Source organism: Gorilla gorilla, chromosome 15, assembly GCF_029281585.2.
Source record: "Gorilla gorilla gorilla isolate KB3781 chromosome 15, NHGRI_mGorGor1-v2.1_pri, whole genome shotgun sequence".
Taxonomy (NCBI): domain Eukaryota; kingdom Metazoa; phylum Chordata; class Mammalia; order Primates; family Hominidae; genus Gorilla; species Gorilla gorilla.
This window is the reverse complement of record NC_073239.2, coordinates 82,499,422-82,522,659: the sequence shown is the minus strand read 5'-3', so window position 1 is coordinate 82,522,659 and position 23,238 is coordinate 82,499,422. Positions and strand designations below refer to the sequence as shown.

Sequence of the window (23,238 nt, the reverse complement as noted above, 5' to 3'; positions counted from 1 at the left end):
ATAAGCAATGCTAAGGATAAAAATGTGACCAGGAGACAGGCAAGAAAACAAAGCTCCTTATTGCCTCCCTTATCTCAAGGAGGAACTTTAGGATGCCACCATCTTGACAACTGACACAGGTGGGGAAAACTCCAGAAGGATGACAACAAAAATAGCTTATACTATCATATATAAGACAACAATTACGTTACTTTGGTGAGTGATGTTCACTAGGCTTACATTTAGTTTCCAGGCCTTAACATTTTTCCTATTGAGTCTTTCAATAATCTGCCTTTATCTGTGCCAGCTCTGCAGGGTCTAAGAGTTAAGTTTTCCTAATGTATTAATAGGTCTGACCAGAGCCTACTAGAATCTATAATGTGTCAAGCACTAGGTAAAGTATTTTATATATTTTCCTTCATGTAATCATCACAATGCTGTGCTATAGGAATTATATCCCCGTACGTAGAAGAGAAAAAGCTCAGAAAAGCTAAGTATTTAGCAATTAAGAGAACCGATTTTGGAGTAAAACCGTTCTGTTAACTTAGCCTGTGTTAAGCCACCTAATTTCTCTAGAACTGAATATAATTTCAGTTATAAAAATGGAACTAAGCTAGGCGCAGTGGCTGACGCCTGTAATCCCAGCACTTTGAGAGGCTGGAGTAGGCGGATCACCTGAAGTCAGAAGTTTGAGACCAGCCTGGCCAACATGGTGAAATCCCGTCTCTACTAAAAATATGAAAATTAGCCAGGCATGGTGGTGTGTGCCTGTAGTCCCAGCTACCCGGAGGCTGGGGCACGAGAATCGCTTGAACCTGGGAGGCGGAGGTTGCAGTGAGCCAAGATCGTGCCACTGCACTTCTGCCTGGATGACACAGCGAGACTCCGTCTCAAAAACAAAAAGGAACAACTTTGGGAGGCCAAGGTGGGCGGATCACCTGAGATCAGGAGTTCAAGACCAGCCTGGCCAACATGGAGAAACCCTGTCTCTACTAAAAATACAAAATTAGCTGGGTGTAGTGGCAGGTGACTGTAATCCCAGCTACTCAGGAGGCTGAGACAGGATAATCGCTTGAACTCGGGAGGCAGAGGTTGCAGCGAGCTGAGATCGTGCCATTGCGCTCCAGCCTGGGCAACAAGAGCGAAACTCCATCTTAAATTAAAAAAAAAAAGGAACAAATAGGCCAGGCGTGGTGGCTCACGCCTGTCATCCTGGCATCCTAGCACAAACAGGCCAAGGCGGGCAGATCACAAGGTCAAGAGATCGAAACTATTCTGGCCAACATGGTGAAACCCTATCTCTACTAAAAATACAAAAATCAGCTGGGCATGGTGGGGTGCGCCTGTAGTTCCAGCTACTCAGGAGGCTGAGGCAGGAGAATCGCTTGAATCTGGGAGGCAGAGCTTGCAGTGAGCCGAGATCACACCACTGCACTCCAGCCTGGCAACAGAGCGAGACTCTGTCTCAGAAAACAAACAAACAAACAAACAAACAAACAAAAACAGGAACAAATAATGCATACCTTGTAGGACTACTGTGCTGATAAAGTAACATAATGAATGCAGAACCTTTATCATAGTGACTGGCATGTAAGAAATCCTTAGTAAGTGATTATTTTTAATCTAAAATCATTCTTAAGTTTGGAAATCACACCCAAAAGATGTGTGGTCGTAGGAAGCAAAACAGAATTAGAACTACTAGATGAAAAACACCCTTTTCCACCTGGAGATTCTTCTTCTAATGCAAACTTTATTTTAGGAGACACTGTTCCATTACAGGAGATGAAGAATCATTACCTGGCTGATAGAGACTAAGTGATGAGCAGAATAAGGATGACTTCATAAAGAAATGTATCCCTTTGCACATGAATATTAAGATGAATGTTCTAGCACCACTTGAAAATAAGCTTGGATTCCTTAGAAGAAAGACAATCATACAAAAACATTTTGTTGAAACAAATCTGAAATTCAAGAAAGAATATCCACATCCCAGCTTAATATAAGTCTCAATCAAACCACATCTCAAAGAACTTAGTAAGATCTTCTTTCCTCCCTTCCTCTCTCTGTCTCTCTCTCTGTTTTTGTGTATATGAAATAAAACACAAAGAATAGAAGGTTTGAAGGTTCACCAAACTTAACTTTTCAAGAGTGGGAATATCAATTCTTGGACCTTCCAAAGAGAATGAAAATACAAGCTATTGGGCAACAACAACTATGATCATAAACTTAAAAAAAATCTGTAAGCTATTCTATCAATCTTTCCCAGTGTACTCCTTGAGTCAGAGTCATTTCCTTTGTTACATAATCCCCCACAATGTCTTTTTGTACATTAGCAAATCAGCATAATTAACATAAGTATCATTCACTATTTGGAGAACACAATTTAGTCTAAGCACAGCTGCCCTATATATTACTGATAATGAGATGATGCAAACTAGGTAAGGGAGATGAGATTGCTACTTTAACAGATTGTTTTTCAATAGTTTCAGTCAACACAGTTGAAAAATGGCTCATCTCCTGTACTTTAGTTTTATAATTGTTATAAATTACCATAAACAGAACTTGGTAAAAAAATAAAATAAAATAAATGAATAAATTTAAAAAAATATGGTAATTTTAAAAGCAGAAAGAAGCAGCTTTGGTACCCTTTTCATAAACTGGTATTTGGCAATATGAAGATGATAAAAAGAATCAGAGCAACAGTGATTAAGTTAAACATGTCTCTGCATCAGCCTGAAAGGTTGATAAGACAGACTCCATGATATGCTTAGAGGTTGAGGTACACATCTAAACTGCCATAAATCGAAGCACTGAACCTACAATACAAGATAAATAGTAAAACCACAATGGCAAAAATACTTACTCTAAACCGCTTAATTCTCTCTACTGCAAAGAGGTAGGCTAGGGTCAATTCATGATCAATGATATCAAAAGCTACAAGTATATTTAACTGTATTACTGGGAAGAATGGTCACATGCAATCACTAGAATGAAATCATCATTTAGAAATCTAGTGATGCTAAAACTTGATATCAATATAGCAGATAATAATTAATATGCTACTCTAAATTTATTATACCATCAACACCTCTAAATCTTAAAACAGCCTGTAAAAGCTTCTAAAAGCCCAAGAATATTACTAATTACTACCAGTTGATTACCCAACTGTGGTTGCAGGCAGAGATTAGGCTCTACTAGTTATTAGCTATCAAGGCCAATCAGGTAAATAAATAGTATTTTGCTAAAAATCTCAGGTGAGTTGAATCTTAGATCAAACTTATGATATTTGGCCCCCAGGCTGCATTTTAATGCCTGGTAATGCAAGTGATGAACAACAGGAGCCAGATTCCAGGAGAGGAAACATGGTGCCCTGACTACTAGGAAACAGCTTCAAGTGGGCAACAAAGGAGGAGTCTTCCCCCTACAGCTCACTGATGCGGTCACTAACCTACAGAGAAATGTGATTTCTACCAGGAAACAACACAGGCATCGGTGGTGAACTCACAAAGAGAAACAGGGAGTCTGTAGTTGTAGTTCTCAAAAACCAGCAACTTTAGCAGCCCTTAGTATTACTACTACTATTATGATCTGTTTTTCACCACAGAACACTTCTGACACCAAATGTGTGCATTTTCCACATCAGATAATTCTCCAAATCTCTGTGGACACCAACTAGGTAGTGACACAAACTACCCAGAATTAGCCCAGACCTCTCAGTTCCATAATACTACACCCCACTTCACATGCCATCGCAAGTACAAAGTGGCCAGGGTACCCATACTCTGTCAAATCAGGGGCTCCCACAATGAACTACTCAAGTTCAATAATCTGCTAATAATCTTCTAACCCAGGTAGAAGGCTGCAAAACCCTAATAGAGCCCAAGACTCAGGAGGGCTCTTTTAAGAAGGCAGGCCCATACCCAGGTGGCAGCCTCACTGACTATGGTCCCAGCTACAGACCTAGAAACCTATACACTATCATTTCAGCCAATGTAAAAATAAAATGGACTTTTGTATCATATAAAAATTACCAGATGCAAACATAAAAGTTTGTTTTGATTTTAATTCTTATACTTAAGGATCTTGAAAATGGTCAGTAAAAGGGTATATTCTACATAATAAAAGTCCTTTCTATTTGTACGTCCGTCAGTTTAAGGGTTATTTCTCTAATGTTTGATTGTGTTTTGCTCATTATTTGTATTACTGCATTCTAATCTGGCTTCCTGGAGTTAAATTACTACCCTATGAAGTTATGTCCCAGATTCACTGTCATTTCTGTTTAAGACAGGAAAATAAACTGACTTGGGTACCTTTACTTACCATTTTTGTTTTCAATGAACTACCATTATTTAACATACTAAATGGCACTGTAAGGAATCATAATTCAACAACAACAACAACAAAATGGAAAATTGATTTATATCAGTTTCTCAGGGGCCCATTTCTTATATTCACTTTTCATTTGTACATATGGTCACAAGACATATGCAAGTTATATACACAAATTATATTATTATTTACAAAATAATTCCTTAAAGAATTATTTCAATTCAGCTGGACATGGTAGCCCAGGCCTATAATCCCAGCTACACAGGAGGCTGACGAGGGAGGATCACTGGAGACCAGGAGTTCAAGACTGGCCTGGGTAACATAGAAAGACCTCCACATCTAAAAAATAAATAAATAAATATACACATATATATATATGAATTAATTTTTAAGAACACTGGAAATTAAATTCTCAAGTTATTTGATTACTCAAATCTTTTTTTTGAGACAGAGTCTTGCTCTGTTGCCCAGGCTGGAGTACAGTGGCATGATCTCTGCTCACCACAATCTCTGCCTCCCAGGTTCAAGTGATTCTTGGGCCTCAGCCTCCCAAGTAGCTGGGATCACAGGCATGTGCCAACATGCCTGGCTGATTTTTGTATTTTTAGTAGAGACGGGGTTTCACCATGTTGGCCAGGCTGGTCTCAAACTCCTAGCCTCAAGAGATCTCTTATCTCAGCCTCCCAAAGTGCTGGGATTCCAGGCATGAGCCACCACGCCCAGCCCAATTACTCAAATCTTAAAATTAAACATTCCATCAGAAGTCAGTGGCCAAAATTCTCCTTTACATACAGCATAGTCTACCCAAGTCAAATCCTCTTCAGATGTGAATTGGCCTAAAAAACTGTGATAAGCAAAGAACACAAGCACAAAATTCCATTTAAGAGAAGCTTCATGCCTAGAATCAGCTTTAGGGAAGAGAAATATTAACGAGAGAATTAGTCAGCATTTGGTTTAGTGGTCTAAGTATGGCCTGACTGCAAGTTGGGCTAAATATATCAAAAAGTCTGTCCAATGTGTGGCCTAATAATTCACTGCCCCTTGAAATCCATGCTATCATATTTCTGTAGATTCATTAAGCTAAAATGATTCCAATAGACAGATTTTTATTTATAATTTCACCTAAAACAACCAAGCAATTTTTCAAAATCATTATAATATTGCTGCTGATGTTAATAAATATGAAATCTCTTACTTGTATGGGGTAATTCTTTTCCTCTTCACAGTAGTAGGTTGTGCTAATACAACAATTTTTCTTTTATTGTTCACTAATGAGACAGTAATTGCCATCAGAATCCTACTGGGAACATAGACTTTTAAATATAACAGGCCTAAAGACAGGTTTCACTGTATTTATAATGATTTTCAGATACATTTTGTTCTGCATGAATACAACAGCACCAAAATGTTTTCTTTTCTGTGGAAGATAAACTTCATATTATTTAGCAATGTGTGCATAGGAGAAACAAATTTAACCAGGCAGATCTCAGGTACCTCTTTCCAGCAACTAATGAAAGAACAATGAACAGAATGCTCCTTTTTACTTAAAGAAAAAAAAAATCCTGTTAACCTTTCATTAGAAATCCTTAAAAAAATGCTATTTTAAAGTTTTTAATGTTTGAATTAGAAATGTAACCATCAGACTCACTATGAGTTCCAATGTACCGCAATGCAAAACTGCACACTCCACTTCAAATACTGATTATATATAAAGAACATTTATAGAAAGATATTTTAATGTATTGCTGGCTGGCACCACTACCTTCAGAATTTATTTAGAATGTAAAGATTTCTAGAAATACATTTTAATTAATACTTTCTGGTGGTATATTTTGGTTGATGAACTGCACTTGGCAATTACCATCCTTTGGGACCTCAGGTACTCTTCGCCTCTTAAATATTGTAGGTGCTATTAATATTTACCACTCAACAGATGGATTAACAAGTCTGTTTCTCATTCTTAGATTATAATCTTTTCTAAAGCCCAAATAAAATGTGAAAGGAGAATAGTACCTTTCATGATGTCCTAAATCCAAAAGAAATTCATCTGCATGTCTTTGGAGTTCATTTCCTTCTAAGTTCTTTAATTTCTTCAATTCACTCTGTAGGAAAAACCAGAGCTCTTTAGCTCCATTTTCAATCCTCCTCCTCAGGATTTCATGATCCTTCCCCAGACCTGTAGTCAAAGAATAGAGAGTTGTAGCATTTCCAACATTTTGATAAAAGGAAACTTTCAATTATCTGTGCTAAAGCCTATATACTGAGGAGGGGAAAACACTGTATAATCACCTACCATTTCTGGTCTGTTTCTTGTAATTTTCAATCTGTTCTTTGGCCTTAACAAGCTGCTCTTCTAAAACACGTACTCTTCCTATAGCTGGCCCCTGATCAATAGGGCCTTCTGGTATCCTGTAGTTTAGGGAAGATAATGTAAACATTTAGCTTTTAAACTGTGCAACAAAATACAAGCTCACTTTCTAAAACATTTATACTGTAAACTCCATAAGTTGTTGAACCATATAGCACAAAAGTAGTACCAAATGGAATTTTCTCTTCAAAGGTATAGGATTAACCAGTGAAATGGACAATGAAATGATAATAAAGAAAAACAGAAAATATTAATCTACTTCAGAAATCTATGGTCTTCTAGGAGTTAACAAACCTCTAGAGCTGTTTCCTAAAAGTCTTTCATCCCCAGAGTACCATGATCAGTGGCAAAGAGGTCAATTATTCATTAGCATTGAGAGTAACAAAAGTGAAGGAAAAAGTAAAGAAAAGGCTTAAAGGGAATAACGAAGCATATCTGAACATGTGTCTAAGGACATGCTCAAACATCAAATATAATGTATTTCTAAATTAATTATAATATCAGACTATGTAAATCTGTCTTTCAATTCATGACGTTAGACTACTAAGCATTGGTCTTATATAGAAAAAAGAAAGACAAGAGTAGAAGATAAAACATATTAGAAAAAAATTGGGCCAGGTGTAGCCGCTCATGCCTATAATCCCAGCACTTTGGGAGGCCCAGGTAGGAGGATCACTTGAGCCCAGGAGTTCATGGCCAGCCTGGGCAACACAGCAATCCCCCATCATTACAAAAATGAAAACATTAGCTGGGCACATGGTGGTGTGTGCCTGCAGTCCCAGCTACTCAGGAGGCTACGGTAGGAGGATGGCTTGAACCATCCTTGAACCATAGTTCAAGATTACAATGAACTATGATCATGTCACTGCATTCTAGTGTAGGCAGCAGAGTGAAACACTGTCTCGAAAAAATAAAAATAAAAAATTGAAGATCATTGTTCTATTCATTTCTATCAGCAACAAAAACAGTCAATAATATAAAAGTTGGAACACAGAACAGCAATCCAAGATCTCTTACTTATATTATCAACCTCTCTGTTCAACTTAATTCCAAACTGTGCTTGTTCCTGTTTTGTTTTTATGTGACTTATGGCAGTATACTGTACTCCACTTTGATGTACATAATACAATTTTGTGGTAGGCTAAACAAACGTCTCCCAAAGATATCCATAACCTAATCATGAAATCTGTGAATATTACTTTTTATGGCAAAAGAAACTCTGAATATATAATCACTCTGGATTATCTAGGTGAGCCATTTTGTAATAGCAAGTGTCTTCACAAGAGGAAGGTAGAAGAAGATTTTACTACAGAAGAGGAAAAGGTTATGTGGCTGTTAGCTTTGAAGATGGAAGAAGCAACCATGAGCAAGGAACTCATTTTTAGAAACTGGAAAAGGCAAACAAACGAACGAACAAACAAAAATACCCTAGATGCTCTCCTAGAGCTTCTCAAGGGAATCCAGCCCTCCTGACATCTTGGTTTCAGTCCAGTGAAACTCATTTCAGATCTTTGGCCTCCAAAACTCTTAAGAGAATAAATTTATGTTGTTTTAAGCCATAAAGTTTGTGGTATTTGTCAAAGCAGCAATAGGAAATTAATACGTACATATATTGATCCTTTTACAAAATTGTCCTAAAGATTAAATAGCTGATTTTTCTTTCAAAGTCTATTTAAATGAGGAAATGTCTGTAAAAGTACTTAGCAGTGTCTGGCAATAAATTTTATGAAGGCTACTATTATATCTAAGCTTTGTCATTTTAGAGATGAGCTGTAATCTCAAAAAGTCTGGGCTATCTATTCTTACCATCATGACCAGTTTAAGGGAACTTAAGTTTTAAATTATAGTTGGCAGAACTTAAATTCAGATGTCAACACAGTCTTTTTTTTTTTTTTTTTTTTGACACAGTCTCGATTTGTCACCCAGGCTGGAGTACAGTGATGGGATCTTGGCTTGCCACAACCTCTGCCTCCCAGATTCAAATGATTTTCGTGCCTCGGCCTCCTGAGCAGATGGGATTACGGGCATGTACCACCATCCCTGGCTAATTTTTTTACATTTTTAGTAGAGACGGGGTTTCATTGGGTTGGCCAGGCTGGTCTAAAACTCCTGGCCTCAAGTGATCCGCCCACCTCAACCTCCCAAAGTGCTGGGATTACAGGTATGAGCCACGGTGCCCAGCCAACATAGCCTTTTGAGGCAAACACTCTGATACAAAAGGTTTTTTATAGCTTCTCTAACATTTTTTATATAACCTGATAAAGCCAAATTAACTGTCAATTACCTACACTACTTCAGAACACGTTTAATAAAGTAGCTATTGTTACAGCTATACCAAAGTAATTGGAGACATTTTATAATTTCCTGTAAAATTGTACGCATTAACATTGAACAGGAGCATAAAAAGTAACTATCCTCCAATCATGAGTGTCCAAGGCTACAGAATATGAATGAAAAAGCCTTCATTTGTATAAGCACAAAGTGAATAATAAAAAATGAATACAGTAGTTAGGTGCACAATTACCCAATTTATGAGCACGCATACATTCACAAATGAGGCATGTCCTGGTATATAGTTTTTTAAAGTTATGTTTCTAAGACTTGGCTCTTAATCTCTTTGTGAATTAGGTGGCTGGTTTCTAGGAAACAACTTGAAAATAGAATAAAACTTCAATATCTTGGGATTTATTTTGGCAGCAATATACCATAGGACAGGAATGTCCTTTTTCAGAACATATGTTAGTGATAGAAAAATTGACAATAGAAAGATTATGTCTAGGTTCTCCTTTTTATCTCTTCCTTCAAATATTGGTGGAATAAACATCAGAGGCAAAACAGCCATGAAAAAAATAGCATGTGATCTTTTCAGTAGCTTTCCACAAAGAGTTCCAATCTAATTGTAATAAAACATAATGGAATTAGTAATCCATATTGCCTAATAATCTAATCCAACTGTGAAAAAAAAAACTGGAAAAGAAAAGTACTGGAAAAATCACTCTAAAAAAAAAAATACAGGAGAACTATTCTTTCCAAACTCCATCCAGAAAAGAGTCAATATGCACGAACAGTCTCTTTTCTGAATACTTAGGGAACAGAATGCTTTCTTACATTCACCATGCCAAAGATACAGATATATAAGACTTCCACTTCTAGCCAAGACATTTACCATCCTGCCTGAAACAACTCAAAATCCAGGTTAGATGTATTAAACAATGATCTAATAAAATTGCAATCAGGCAACAAAGGGCAGTGATCACCAGAGAAGGAAAACAAATGATGATAGCCCTGTGACTGTCCCAGCTTACTGCATTCAGAGAGTTTCCAGACCACAGTGTATGGAGGGGAAATGCAGATGGAGCCAGTACATTCACTGAGTTGAAGAAATGGAGCTAAGAGTCTAAAAAGACCAAGACAGAGTTTGAATAAGAGAGAACTGTAGAGGAGAGAGAACTCCAGAAATCTGCAAAGGTACCATTTTCGAATCAGCAGAGTACTCATCAGCACACACACATAAGGAACTACTCAGGCTGGGGAAAGAACTCTCTAAAAGGATTAGAGGAAGTAGTACCTGGCATTCATACAGATTAGGTAGAAACAGTTCCTGATCCTATCAGCCAAACTAGAAAACCGTAATTCATGGGACGCTGGGTAAAATGCTCAGAAGGATTTGGCCTCAATAGCAGGAAAATGTGCCCCAGACCAAACATTTCTTAGGTCCCACTTAACAATTATTAAAAGACAAAATAGGATCAAATTATTTTAAAATAACATAATTACATCCCAGAACAAAATTTAAGAATATTTGTAAATTATACAAGACCTTCTAGTAACAAACAAGGTAAAATTCATGTCTGGAATCCACAAAAGTTACCAGGCTTGCAAAAAAACAAGAAAAGACAACCAATAAAGAAGAGTGAAATCAATCTATCAAAACCAACTCAAAACTGACACAGATGTTAGAATCACCATAGAAATAACAGTTATTATGACTGTATTTCATATGTTCAAAAGTTAGAGACAGGGAAGATATAAAAAAGATGTTAAAATTTTAATAGGCCAGGTGCGGTGGCTCACGCCTATAATCCCAGCACTTTGGGAGGCTGAGGCAGGCAGATCACCTGAGGTCAGGAGTTCAAGACCAGCCTGGCCAACATGGTGAAATACTGTCTCTATGAAAAATACAAAAATTAGCCAGGCATAGTGGCAGACGTCTGTAATCCCAGCTACTCAGGAGGCTGAGGCAGGAGAACTGCTTGAACCCAAGAGGCAGAGGTTGCAGTGAGTCAAGATCACGCTTTTGCACTCCAGCCGGGGTGGCAGAGTGAGTCTCCATCTCAGAAAAAAGAAAGAAAGAAAAAATTTTAATAGATACCCAAGTTGAACTACTACAGATGAAAACTATAATGTCTGAAATGAAAAATATAAAGAATGAGATTTACTGCAGATTATATATTGTAGCATCTACCCTAAGAAACTAAGAAAAAAAGAGCAAATGAAACTCCAATTAAGTGGAAGAAACGAAGTAATAAAGATCAGAGAGAATGGAGAAAAAGAAAAATAGATAAAAACCAATGAAAACTAAAATCTGGTTCTTTAAAAAAAAAAAAAGAAAATCAATTAAACTGGCAGACTTTTTCCTAATAAATATTTTCGGTTTTATAGGCGAACAAGCAAAATCAAGGCTATTACTTAGGTGTGTGTGTGTGTGTGTATAAAATCATTCTTAGCTTGCTGGCCATGAAAAAAAGAGGTGGTTGGTAGGATGTGACCCATGAGCCATAGTTTGCCAACCCCTATTGCAGCCACACTGAGCAAAAAAACCTAGAGGGACTACTTCTTTCTATAAAGTTAGTATTATCTGGATATCAAACCAGAGAAAGATATAGTAAGAAAAAAAATTACAGAACAGTATCTCTCATGAACACCAATATAAAAATTATAAAAAATTTTAGCAAACCAAACCCAACCATATGTAATGTAGATAGTAAATCATGGTTAATCAAGGTTTATCCTAGAAATCCAAGATTGGCTTAGCATTAAAAAATAAATCAATGTAATTCTTCCTATAGACAAAATTTTTTTTTAAACAAAATTTTACAAAACACATTATCTGAATACACTCAGAAAAAGGACTTAACAAAAGTCTAATGTAAATTCCTGATAAAAAGTGTCAGAAATGGCTGGGTGCAGTGGCTCACGCCTGTAATCCCAGCACTTTGGGAGGCCGAGGCGGGCGGATCACCTGAGGTTGGGAGTTCGAGACCAACCTGACCAACATGGAGAAACCCCACCTCTACTAAAAATATAAAATTAGCCAGGTATGGTGGTGCATGCCTGTAATCCCAGCTACTCGGGAGGCTGAGGCAGGAGAATTGCTTGAACCTGGGAGACAGAGGCTGTGGTGAGCCGAGATTGTGCCATTGCACTCCAGCCGGAGCAACAAGAGCGAAACTTTGTCTCAAAAAAAAAAAAAAAAAGCGTCAGAAACTAGGAAATTAAGGAAATTTCCTCAACCTGATAACAATTATCTATTAAAAACTTACTGCTAACACCATAGGTTAATGGTGAAAGCATAAATATATTGCCCCTAATATCAGAAACAAAACAAGATGTCCTCTCTCACCACTTCTACTCACCACGATATTGGAAATTCTAGCCAGTAGACCAAGGCAAGAAAAAGAAACAAAGGCATTCAAATCGGAATGAAAGAAGCAAAGCTATCCTCGGTTCACATAACATGATAACCTATGTTGAAAATCTGATGTTGTTTAACAAGGTTGCAGAATATAACATCAACATACAAAATTCAATTCTATATTTCTATATTCTATATTTCTATATTCTAGCAAAAAACAACTGGAAATTAATACTTTAAACCACATTATTAGTTACAATAGCATAAAAAAATGAAAAATATTAAGTATCAATCTGGCAAAAGACGGGCACGACTTATAAATTTAAAATTATAAAACAACACTGAATTTGTTTAGAAATTGTCAGGCCAGTACTAAAATTCATATGGAAACACAAACATCTAGAATACTCAATACAAATCAGAAAAAGATAAAACTAAAAGGCAAACACCATCTGATATTAAGACCTATTGTATCTGGCTTGAGTTGGTGTTTGAATGACTGATTGAATGAATGAATGAATGAAGGAATGAACAAAAATTTTAAAAATTTAAAAAAAGTTTTTAAAGACTTATTATAAAACTACATACAATAATCAAGACAGTGAGGTACTAGTATAAAGACAGATGACAAACAGCATAATGAAACAGTAAAGAGTCCAGGAATAGGCCCACACATAAATGGACACTCAATTTGTTTTTTAAATAAAGTCACAAAGATAATTTAGCAGACAGTTTTCACAACAAGAGGAAAACAAGAAATATACCTTTCTGACCCTCAGTTCAGCAAAGTTATCTTAGCTATGACAGAAAGGTGTGATCCACAAAAGAAAAAATTGATAAACTGGATTTCACTAAAATTAAAAGCTCTTCTTTTAGAAAGACACAGTTAAGAGAATGAAAAGATAACCCACAGACTAGAGGAAAATTTTTTTTTTTTTTTTTTTTTTTTTTTTGAGACAGAGTCTCACTCTGTCACCCAGGCTGGAATGCAGTGGCGCGATCCTGGCTCACTGCAACCTCCACCTCTCGGGTTCAAGTGATTCTTCCGCCTCAGCCTCCCAAGTAGGTGGGACTACAGGAGCGTGCCACCACACCTGGCTAATTTTTATATTTTTAGTACAGACGGGGTTTTGCCATGTTGGCCAGGCTGGTCTTCAGCTCCTGACCTCAGGTGATCCACCCGCCTTGGCTTCCCAAAGTGCTGAGATTACAGACATGAGCCACTGAGCCTGGCCAAGAAAATATTTTTAAATCCTACATCTGTTAAAGGACTTGTATCCAGACTACATAAAGTATCAAATCGTCAGGAAAAAAAAGAAAAAACCTCATAAGCAAAAAGATTTAAATAAATGTTTGAACAAAAAAGACAAAAAGGCGAATTAAGCACACTAGAAGACGTTAGACATCATTAGTTATTAGGTAAATCCAAGAAAGCTGGACTGTGCAGCTGCAGCAATAGCTATATAGGCTGGCCTGGTTCACTGCTTACATCTGACATCACAAAACATGAAACAGCTAATCACTAGGGTTTCCTGTAGATGATCCTCATTCCTATTTTAAAAGCCTTTAAGGATGCCTACATGTTAAGTTTTTCTGAGATTTGATATGTATTTCAAAAATTATTCTCCCAAATAAAAATTTGATGAAAATCTTTATTCAAACAAAAAGGTACCATTCTAATACCCAAACATTAGCCCCACTCTAAAAGAATTCAATGCATTAAAACATAATATGAAAACCAGTAAATTACTGCTTTGCAATCAGAATATGAAAAACTAGTGAGTTGTAGCCTAAATGAAATGATTACACAGCTCTCTGAGAAATTAAACTTTTCCCATCAAAAATGCACTTAATAATTCATGTAAAACAGGCTGCCTTTCTTAAATACTTTCAACAATTATGCCATGAACATTGGAAAGAATAAAGACCTTAATTAAGAAAAAGAACGTAGGCACAAATAAACAATATTAGGAAAGAAAAGAGAAACACAAACACAGATAAGGAATTTTAAAATCAAAAATTACTATGAATATTTTCAGGCACTTGCTTTAAAAACACAAAAAACATACTTTCTAGAGGAATTAAACTACAAAATGAACTCAATAATATATAAAAATTTTCAGTGGTCAAAAATATATTGAATTTTTTGAAACTTTAGATTCAAGCATTTTTTTTTTTTTTTTTTTTTTGAGACGGAGTCTAGCTTTGTTGCCAGGCTGGAGTGCAGTGGCACAATCTCGGCTCACTGCAACCTCCGCCTCCCCGGTTCAAGTGATTCTCCTGCCTCAGCTTCCCAAGTAGCTGGGATTACAGGCATGCGCCGCCACACCCAGATAATTTTTTTGTATTTTTCGTAGAGATGGGGTTTCACCATGTTGGCCAGTAATGGTCTCGATCTCCTGACCTCATGATCTGCCCACTTCAGCCTCCCAAAGTGCTGGGATTACAGGCATGAGCTACCGTGCCTGGCCAGGTTCTAGCATTTTTATATGAGTTTTACAAATATTCATAAAACATCAAATCAAAATCTAGGAAATATAAAAAGAGAGGAAATTCTAAAATTCCATTCCTGAGATTAGTATAAGACTGATATAGAAGTAGACAAGGATAACAAAGAAATTAAAGACTAATTCAAATATAAGCTTATTTTCAAACTCCCAAATGATCCATTAGTAAATACAGCAATATATTTAAAAATACATGACTATCTCAACTTAATCCTAAGAATACTACATTGGTTTACGATTAGAAAAACTATTAATTTAAATTGATTACATTAACAAATTAAAACAAAATAAAATTACAATCTCAATGGAAACAAAAAATCATTAGATAAAATTTAATACTTATTCATTATAAACACCTTAACAAGAAAGAATGAATGGAACTCTTTAATTCAGTAAGGAATATTAGAAATTCATAATAAATATCATATTCTATGGATCAACTCATCAGCAGCATTCCTTTTAAAGCTAAGAACAACAGAAGACAGGCCTGCCATCTATGCTTCTATTCATCACTGTACTGAAGGCCTTAGCCGAGGTAATAAGATAAAGAAGTAAGACTTACAAGTGTAGAAAATGAAGAAACAAATGTTATTCAGATAATATAAACTTTAATACAGAAAATCCAAGATAATCTACAAATTGTACTAATAAAGTCCAGGGACATCACTATATACAATATCAATGTACAGAAATTAAAGTCCCTATACAACAACAACCACAAATTACTAAATGTGTTTTTTAAAATATCACATTTACAACAGTAACAGCAGAATCATAATCTTTCAAGGAATAAATCTAACAAAGAGCAACATACCTCATACATTAAAAAATTATAAATTTTCTGAAGAAGTAGTTGTTTCCCAAATTGATCTATAAATTAAATACAATTCTAATAAAAATTCCAAAGGGATTTTTTTTAGTTAAATTTAGCAAAGTGATCCTAAAATACTTATGAAAAAGCAAAATCTCCAAAATAAGCTAGTTCATTTTGCAAAATAAGAAAAAAAATAGGATATCCCCCCATCAGAAAACAAAACAAAGTTTTACTAATGGAAACAGTGTGGTATTGGCACAAAGCCAGATAAGACTAATGGAACAGAATAAAGCACCTAGAAAGAGATCTTAGCATATGACACAGGTATCATTCTAAATTAATATGGAAAGGAAAAATAATTCAATAAGAGATGGTTTCGCAGAAAATTCAAACAATCTTACAAACAAAACTTTAAAATTTTAGAAGAAATTTTGCATTCTTCATGATCTTGGGAGAGAAAAGAATTTCTTAAATAAGATTTTTTTTTAAAAGCTCAAACCATAAAAAGAAAGACTAATAAATCTGACTGCCTTAAAACTTAAAAATTTTGGGGCAGGGCACAGTGGCTTATGCCTGTAATCCTAGCACTTCGGGAGGCTGAGGCAGGTGGATCATGAGGTCAAGAGATCGAGACCATCCTGGCTAACACAGTGAAACCCCATCTCTACTAAAAATACAAAAAAAAAAACTAGCCGGGGTTGGTGGCAGGCGCCTGTAGTCCCAACTACTCGGGAGGCTGAGGCAGGAGAATCACTTGAACCTGGGAGGCGGAGGTTGCAGTAAGCTGAGATCGCACCACTGCACTCCAGCCTGGGCGACAGAGTGAGACTCCATCTCAAAAAAAAAAAAAAAACTAACAATTTTTGTGCAATAAAATTAATAGACAAGTCACAGGTGGAGAGAAGAGAATGGAAAATATATAATTAATGTAGGATTATTATATAGATTTTATAAAGAACTCCTTCAAATCTGTAAGAAAAAGGCAAGGCAATGTAATAGAAAAATGTACAAAGTATATGAACTAGCAGTTCATAGAAGAGGACTTTATTCATCAGTAATCCTGAGAAATTATCAGCATTTTTGGTAACCAGGATATTTAAATTGAAACAGAGATACTCTCTCCTCTATTAAAATGGCAACAATTAAAAAGTGTGATATTGAGTGAGATAAGGATGCAGAGAAACTGGAAATCTCACATATTAATTAGTTTTTAAGGGCTGCCATAACAGAATACCATAAAATGGGTGGCTTAAACAACAGAAATTTATTTTATCACAGTTCTGGAGGCTAGAAGTCCATGATGAAGGTATCAGCAGGTTTGGTTTCTTCTGAGGACTCACTCATTGGGTTGCAGAAGTCAGCCTCTTCTCAACTGTATCCTCAACATGTCTTTCCTCTGTTTGCAAGCCTCCCCTCTTTTGTTTGCCCAAATTACCCCTTCTTATAAGGACACCATCACATTGGATTAGGGTCCACCTTAATGACCTGGTTTTAACTTAATCATCTCTTTAAAGGGACTATCTCCAAATACAATCACATCTGAGGGACTGGGGTTTAGGACTTCAACATATGAATCTGGACGGGTGGGGGAAGCAATTAAGCCCATAACATACATTAAAGGTAGCCCATATACATTAAAGGTAGGAACGTAATATTAGAATAATTTGTTTAGAAAATATTGCTGAATTGCTCCAAAGTTGAAAATGCACATATAATAAGACTCAGAATGTATCCTTCTAAGATTACCCTAAAGAAATTTTAGCACATGTCCACAAGGAGACACTAGATGTCCATTAATAGAGAATAAATAGTAAATTGTGGTTATTCATATACGGTAATTTAATCTAAGTTAAAATGAACAAAATATACCTACAAGTATCAATCATGAATAATCTTACACGAATTTCACAATGTTGAGTGAAAAAAGTTGCAAAACATACATATATGTAGGATGATACATTCTTACAAATTTTAAAAAGATATAAAAACATGCTTTCATGCACACTTATTTACATAATATAAGAATAAAAATGTGGACAGGAGGTATGCACTACACTCAGAATAAAAATTCCTCTGGAAAGTGAGGAAGGAAAGTGGGATTAAGAAGTTATATACACTTCATTTATCTTTTGTATTGTTTTTGTTTCAATTTCATTTAGTTCTGCTCTAATTTTGGTCATTTCCTTTCTTCTGTTGGGTTTGGGTCTGGTTTGTTCTTGTTTCTCTAGTTCCTTGAGGTGTGACCTTAGATTGTCTATTTGTGCTCTTTCAGACTTTTTGATGTAGGCATTTAAGGCTAAGAACTTTCCTCTTTGCACCGCCTTTGCTGTATCCCAGAGGTTTTGATAGGCTGTATCACTATTATTGTTCAGTTTGAGGAATTTTTTAGTTTCCGTTTGATTTCATTGTTGACCCAGTGATCATTCAGGAGCAGGTTATTTAATTTCCATATATTTGCATGGTTTTAAAGGTTCCTTTGGAGTTGATTTCCAGTTTTATCTCACTGTGGTCTAAGAGAGTACTTGATATAATTTCAGTTTTCTTAAATTTATTGAGACTTGTTTTGTGGCCTATCAAATGGTCTACCTTGGAGAAAGTTCCATGCGCTTATGAATAGAATGTATACTCTGTGGTTGTTGGGTAGAATGTTCTATAAATATCTGTTAAGTTCATTTGTTCCAGGGTAAAGTTTAAATCCATTGTTTCTTTGTTGACTTTCTGTCTTGATGACCTGTCTAGTGCTGTCAGTGGAGTTACTATTATTACTTATTTTGTTGCTGTCTATCTCATTACTTAGGTCTAGTAGTAATTGTTTTATAAATTTGGGAGCACTAGTGTTAGGTGTGTATATGTTTAGGATTGTTACAAGGCCTTGTATATGTTTAGGATTGTAAAAGGCCTTGTCCAACAAGGCCTTTTGCTTTTTTAGTTGCTGTTGCTTTTTGTTTTGTCTGATGTAAGAATAGCTACTCCTGCTCGCTTTGGGTGTCCATTTGCATGAAATGTCTTTTTCCACCCCTGTACCTTAAGTTTATGTCAGTCCTTATGTTTTAGGTGAAGGCAGCAGATGCTTGGTTTGTGAATTCGAATCCATTCTGCAGTTCTGTACCTTTTAAGTGGAGCATGTAGACTTAGACCACTTACATTCAACATTAACATTAAGATGTGAGGTACTATTCCATTCATTGTCCTATCTGTTGCCTGTATACCTTGGATTTTTTTTTTTTTTACTGTATTTTTGTTCTTTTGAAAAGATAAATAAAATTGATAGACCATTAGCAAGATTAACCAAGAAAAGAAGAGAGAAGATCCAAAGAAGCTCAATTAGAAAATGAGCTTATGGTCATTGTGAAAATTGCCATACTGCCAAATCTACAAATTCAATGCAATCCCCATCAAAATACCGCCATCATTCTTTACAGAATTAGAAAAAAACAATTCTAAAATTCACATGGGACCAAAAAAGAGCCCACAAAGCCAAAGCCAAGACTGAGCAAAAAGAACAAATCTGGAGGCATCACACTACCTGATTTCAAACTATACTATACGGCCGTAAGTCACCAAAACAGTGCGGTAGTGGTATAAGAATAGCCACATAGACCAACTGAACAGAATAGAGAACCCAGAAATAAACCCAAATACTTACAGCCAACTGATCTTCGACAAAGCAAACAAAAACATAAAGTGGGGAAAGGACATCCTATGCAACAAATGATGCCGGGATAACTGGCAAGCCACATGTAGCAGAATAAAACCTCATCTCTCACCTTACACAAAAATCAACTCAAGATGGATCAAGGACTTAAATCTAAGACCTGAAACTATAAAAAAATCTAGAAAATAACATCGGAAAAAATCCTTCTAGACATTGGCTTAGGCAAAGACTTCAAAAGCAAATGTAACAAAAACAAACAGGTGGGACTTAATTAAACTAAAGAGCTTTCGCACAGCAAAAGCAACAGTCAGCAGAATAAACACAACCCACAGAGTGGGAAAAAAATCTCTGCAAACTATGAATCTGACAAAGGACTAATATACAGAATCCACAGTAAGGAAGAAACAATCACATCAAAAAGTGGGCTAAGGACATGAATAAGACAATTCTCAAAAGAAGATACACAAATGGCCAAAAGACATACGAAGAAATGCTCAACATCACTAATAATCAGGGAAATGCAAATCAAAACCACAGTGTGGTACCACCTTACTCCCACAAGAATGGCCATTGTCAAAAACTCAAAAAATAATAGATGTTGGCGTGGATGTGGTGATCAAGGAACACTTCTACAATGCTGGTGGGAATGTAAACTAGTACAGCCACTATGGAAAACAGTGTGGAGATTCCTTAAAGAACTAAAAATAGAACTACCATTTGATCCAGCAATCCCACTACTGGTTATCTACTCAGAGGAAAAGAAGTCATTATACGAAAAAGATACTTGCACATGCATGTTTATAGCAGCATAATTCGCAATTGCAAAAATGTGGAACCAAATGCCCATCAATCAATGAGTGGATAAAGAAACTGTGTGTGTGTGTGTGTGTGTGTGTGTGTGTGTGTGTGTGTGTGTGAGAGAGAGAGATGGAACGCTACTCAGCCATGAAAATGAATGAATTTAATGGCATTTGCAGCATCCTAGATGGAACTGGAGACTATTATCCTAAGTGAAGTAACTCAGAAATGGAAAACCAAACATCCTATGTTCTCACTCATAAGTGGGAGCTAAGCTATGAGGATACAAAGGCATAGGAAGGATACGACGGACTTTGGGGACTCGGGGGAAATGGTGGGAAGGAGGTGAGGGATAAAATACTACAAATTGGGTTCAGCGTATACTGCTCAGGTGATGAGTGTATCAAAATCTCACAAATCACCACTGAAGAACTTATATAACGGAATACCACCTGTCCTCCAAAAACTTACTCATATAAAAAAAATTTTTTTAAAAACCATCAAAACTTCAAAAGATAAAAAAAAGGTTACATCTGTATTTTATTCTAGCAATCTGAAGCAAATATGGCAAAATATCAATACTTGTTCAATCTGAGTGAAATACATGGGGTTATATTATTTTCTGAGCTTTACATATATATTTGAAGTACTCTTTAACAGCAGAAACGTGTTAATAAAATTAGATAAAAAATAAGTAGTTGCTCATCATTAATGATATTTGATTCTGATCTTCTGGCATCATATAGTAATACATTATTAGAATATTACTACAAAAATATTATATAGCATGTCTTTTATTCAGAAGAAATTAACCAACACCGTTGCCTATCACCTACTAAATTTTTAGTCATGGTTACATAGTAGTTGAGCTGCTAAAATAACATTATTTTGTTTCACATGATAATAAGAAAAAATTTTTTAAACAATCTATAAAGAAAATCTGTAATAGTAGCATTATATCAACAAACTACTAAGATTAACATAATTTGGACCACTTCTAAATATAAACTAATATGGCTGAAAGATAGAGTTATACTCAGTAAATTATAGATATGCAGTTTTGTTTGTTTTGGTTAGAATTTTAAGTGGTCACCCATAGGACTGAAATATTCCCAGCAAAAGCACAACAAATAATTGTATTTATTCAAATGTCAAGCTTTATAAGAGTTTGTCAAATTCGATACATGGAGAAGCCAGTTCCACTATTGAAAGAAAATATCACTTTATTCAAATAAACAGCTTCTAATGACTATACATATCCATTTTACCTAATGTGCAAAAGTGTGAATTTATTTATTTATAATTTTCAAAATTTACTATAACTTTCAGACTCACACACAAACCAAGAATGGGTAAAAGGGTCAAGCAACAATCTCAGTTTCAACAGAATAATCACATATGATAATCTGTATCTAAATTCAGCTCTAAGATACTATGATATCAACATTAAAAAGGTTTCTGGCTCAATTCTCCAAGGAAATCTGTGTCCATATTTACTTTGACAAGTGTATACTAGACTACTGTTGCATCATCCAGCAGCCAACAACAGAACAATGTAGAACGAATAGTTGTCTGTGCTCACTTCAAATGTGTTAAAAGAAGGCAATTTGGAGAAAATGTACAAATCAAGGCAATGAGTGATTAATAATTCAATGTTTTATCTCCAGATTTTTTAAATTGAAATGTAATTGCTTACTTATTTGCTCATTCCATATGCTGCAAATTTTCTTTAAATCTTATTAGAGTTTAGCTGAAAATATGTGAATAAATTTTTTAAGGTACAAGATTATACATAATAACAAGTCTAGTCCCCATGAAACCCATGTTACTACAAATATCGTCTTATGCATATTTTTTACAAATGTTTTATATATTTTAACAGCTGCAGAATATTCATCCCATGGAGACATCATCATCTCTTAACCCATCCCCTACTGATATTTAAATGTAAGTTGTTTCTATAACCACTTATTTAATGTAAGCGCTTATTTGTCACTCTATCCCGCTACATTCAAATCTGTGAGGGCACTATTCTATACCTAGCACATGACACATTCTCATGACACATAGTAGTTGCTTCATTAATATTTTTTGCATAAATGAAGTAACACAAACAAATCACTGACTACTTAGAGCTAGGAGGAAAAAGAAGTATGAAGTGGTAAAGGCAAGACAAAATAACAAAGCTCTGTCATATAACCAGCTAAAGTAATCAGTGAAGTGAAAATAGAGCATTTGTAAACTGAAATACAAGTAAATGGAAAATCCAATTGACACATCCTTTACAAACAGGTTTTGCATTAAGAGATGAGTATCTTTAAAGAAAGAAATGGATTGTTGTGGGGAATTTAGACACATTATTCTACGTTTACTTGGTTAAAGTATACAATACTAATCCTGTTTATCAAGTTACTCTACTATTAAAATCTATCGGTTTTCTGAAAAAATTTTCTAGACTACAATGACATTTCTCTCAACAGTAACATTTAATTTTCTTCATGTACTCAAAAGAGCAAGAATCTTTGGTGAAAATATCTCATGGCACTGGATTTACAGCAGATTACTGAATTTTTGTTAGAGCATATGTATTAAGCAGACCTAATAAAATTAACGATTATTGTAAATCTCTTTTTCCAAATAAAGAAAGCAGTTAACGGCTTTATTAAGAAATGGAAAGACCTTGGTTATGTGCCAATTCACACTACTGTAAGTCTTTTAAATACAAGGTTCAAAGGTAGGGTAAATGATAACAACACTGCAATTACTAGTTTATGAAGTGAAGCAGAACACTTAGGACAAAATGTTGAAAACAGACTTGTAAACCTTGCATACCAAAGAGTACTCTAGATGTCTGGCCCAGGAATGTATCCTGGAATCTAAGTATGGGCTTCCTGAAACAGAGCTGTAAGGCCTTTATATGACATAGGTCCAAACTAAAGCAGCTTGCTTATCATCCTGTACCAGCCATTCCCTAGCATGAGTAAGAATTTAAAATATTTCTTAAAATACTCATAACCAAACCAAGAAATAAATCAATTTCCAAAAAGGAACTTTTGCCTCCTTTCAAGCACTTCTTCCATTTTTAAGAAATGCTTTACAATAAAGATGAAGAAGAGGTGAATCACTCTTAGAAGTATAGGGAGATGGGGGGAA

The 23,238-nt window shown here is 35.5% G+C and overlaps 1 protein-coding gene across 6 annotated transcripts in view; it reads right to left on the bottom strand.

Moving 5' to 3' along the window:
- FUT8 (fucosyltransferase 8) overlaps window positions 1-23,238 on the bottom strand; it is a 401,412-nt gene that overhangs the window by 114,054 nt on the left and 264,120 nt on the right. For all 6 annotated transcript variants that reach the window (XM_063698317.1, XM_063698318.1, XM_055362109.2 and 3 more), the window contains 2 exons: window positions 6,602-6,717; window positions 6,322-6,484 (listed from right to left, as the gene is read on the bottom strand). In XM_063698317.1, coding sequence (XP_063554387.1) covers window positions 6,322-6,484; window positions 6,602-6,717 — 279 coding nt within the window. The remainder of the gene's footprint in view (window positions 1-6,321; window positions 6,485-6,601; window positions 6,718-23,238) is intronic.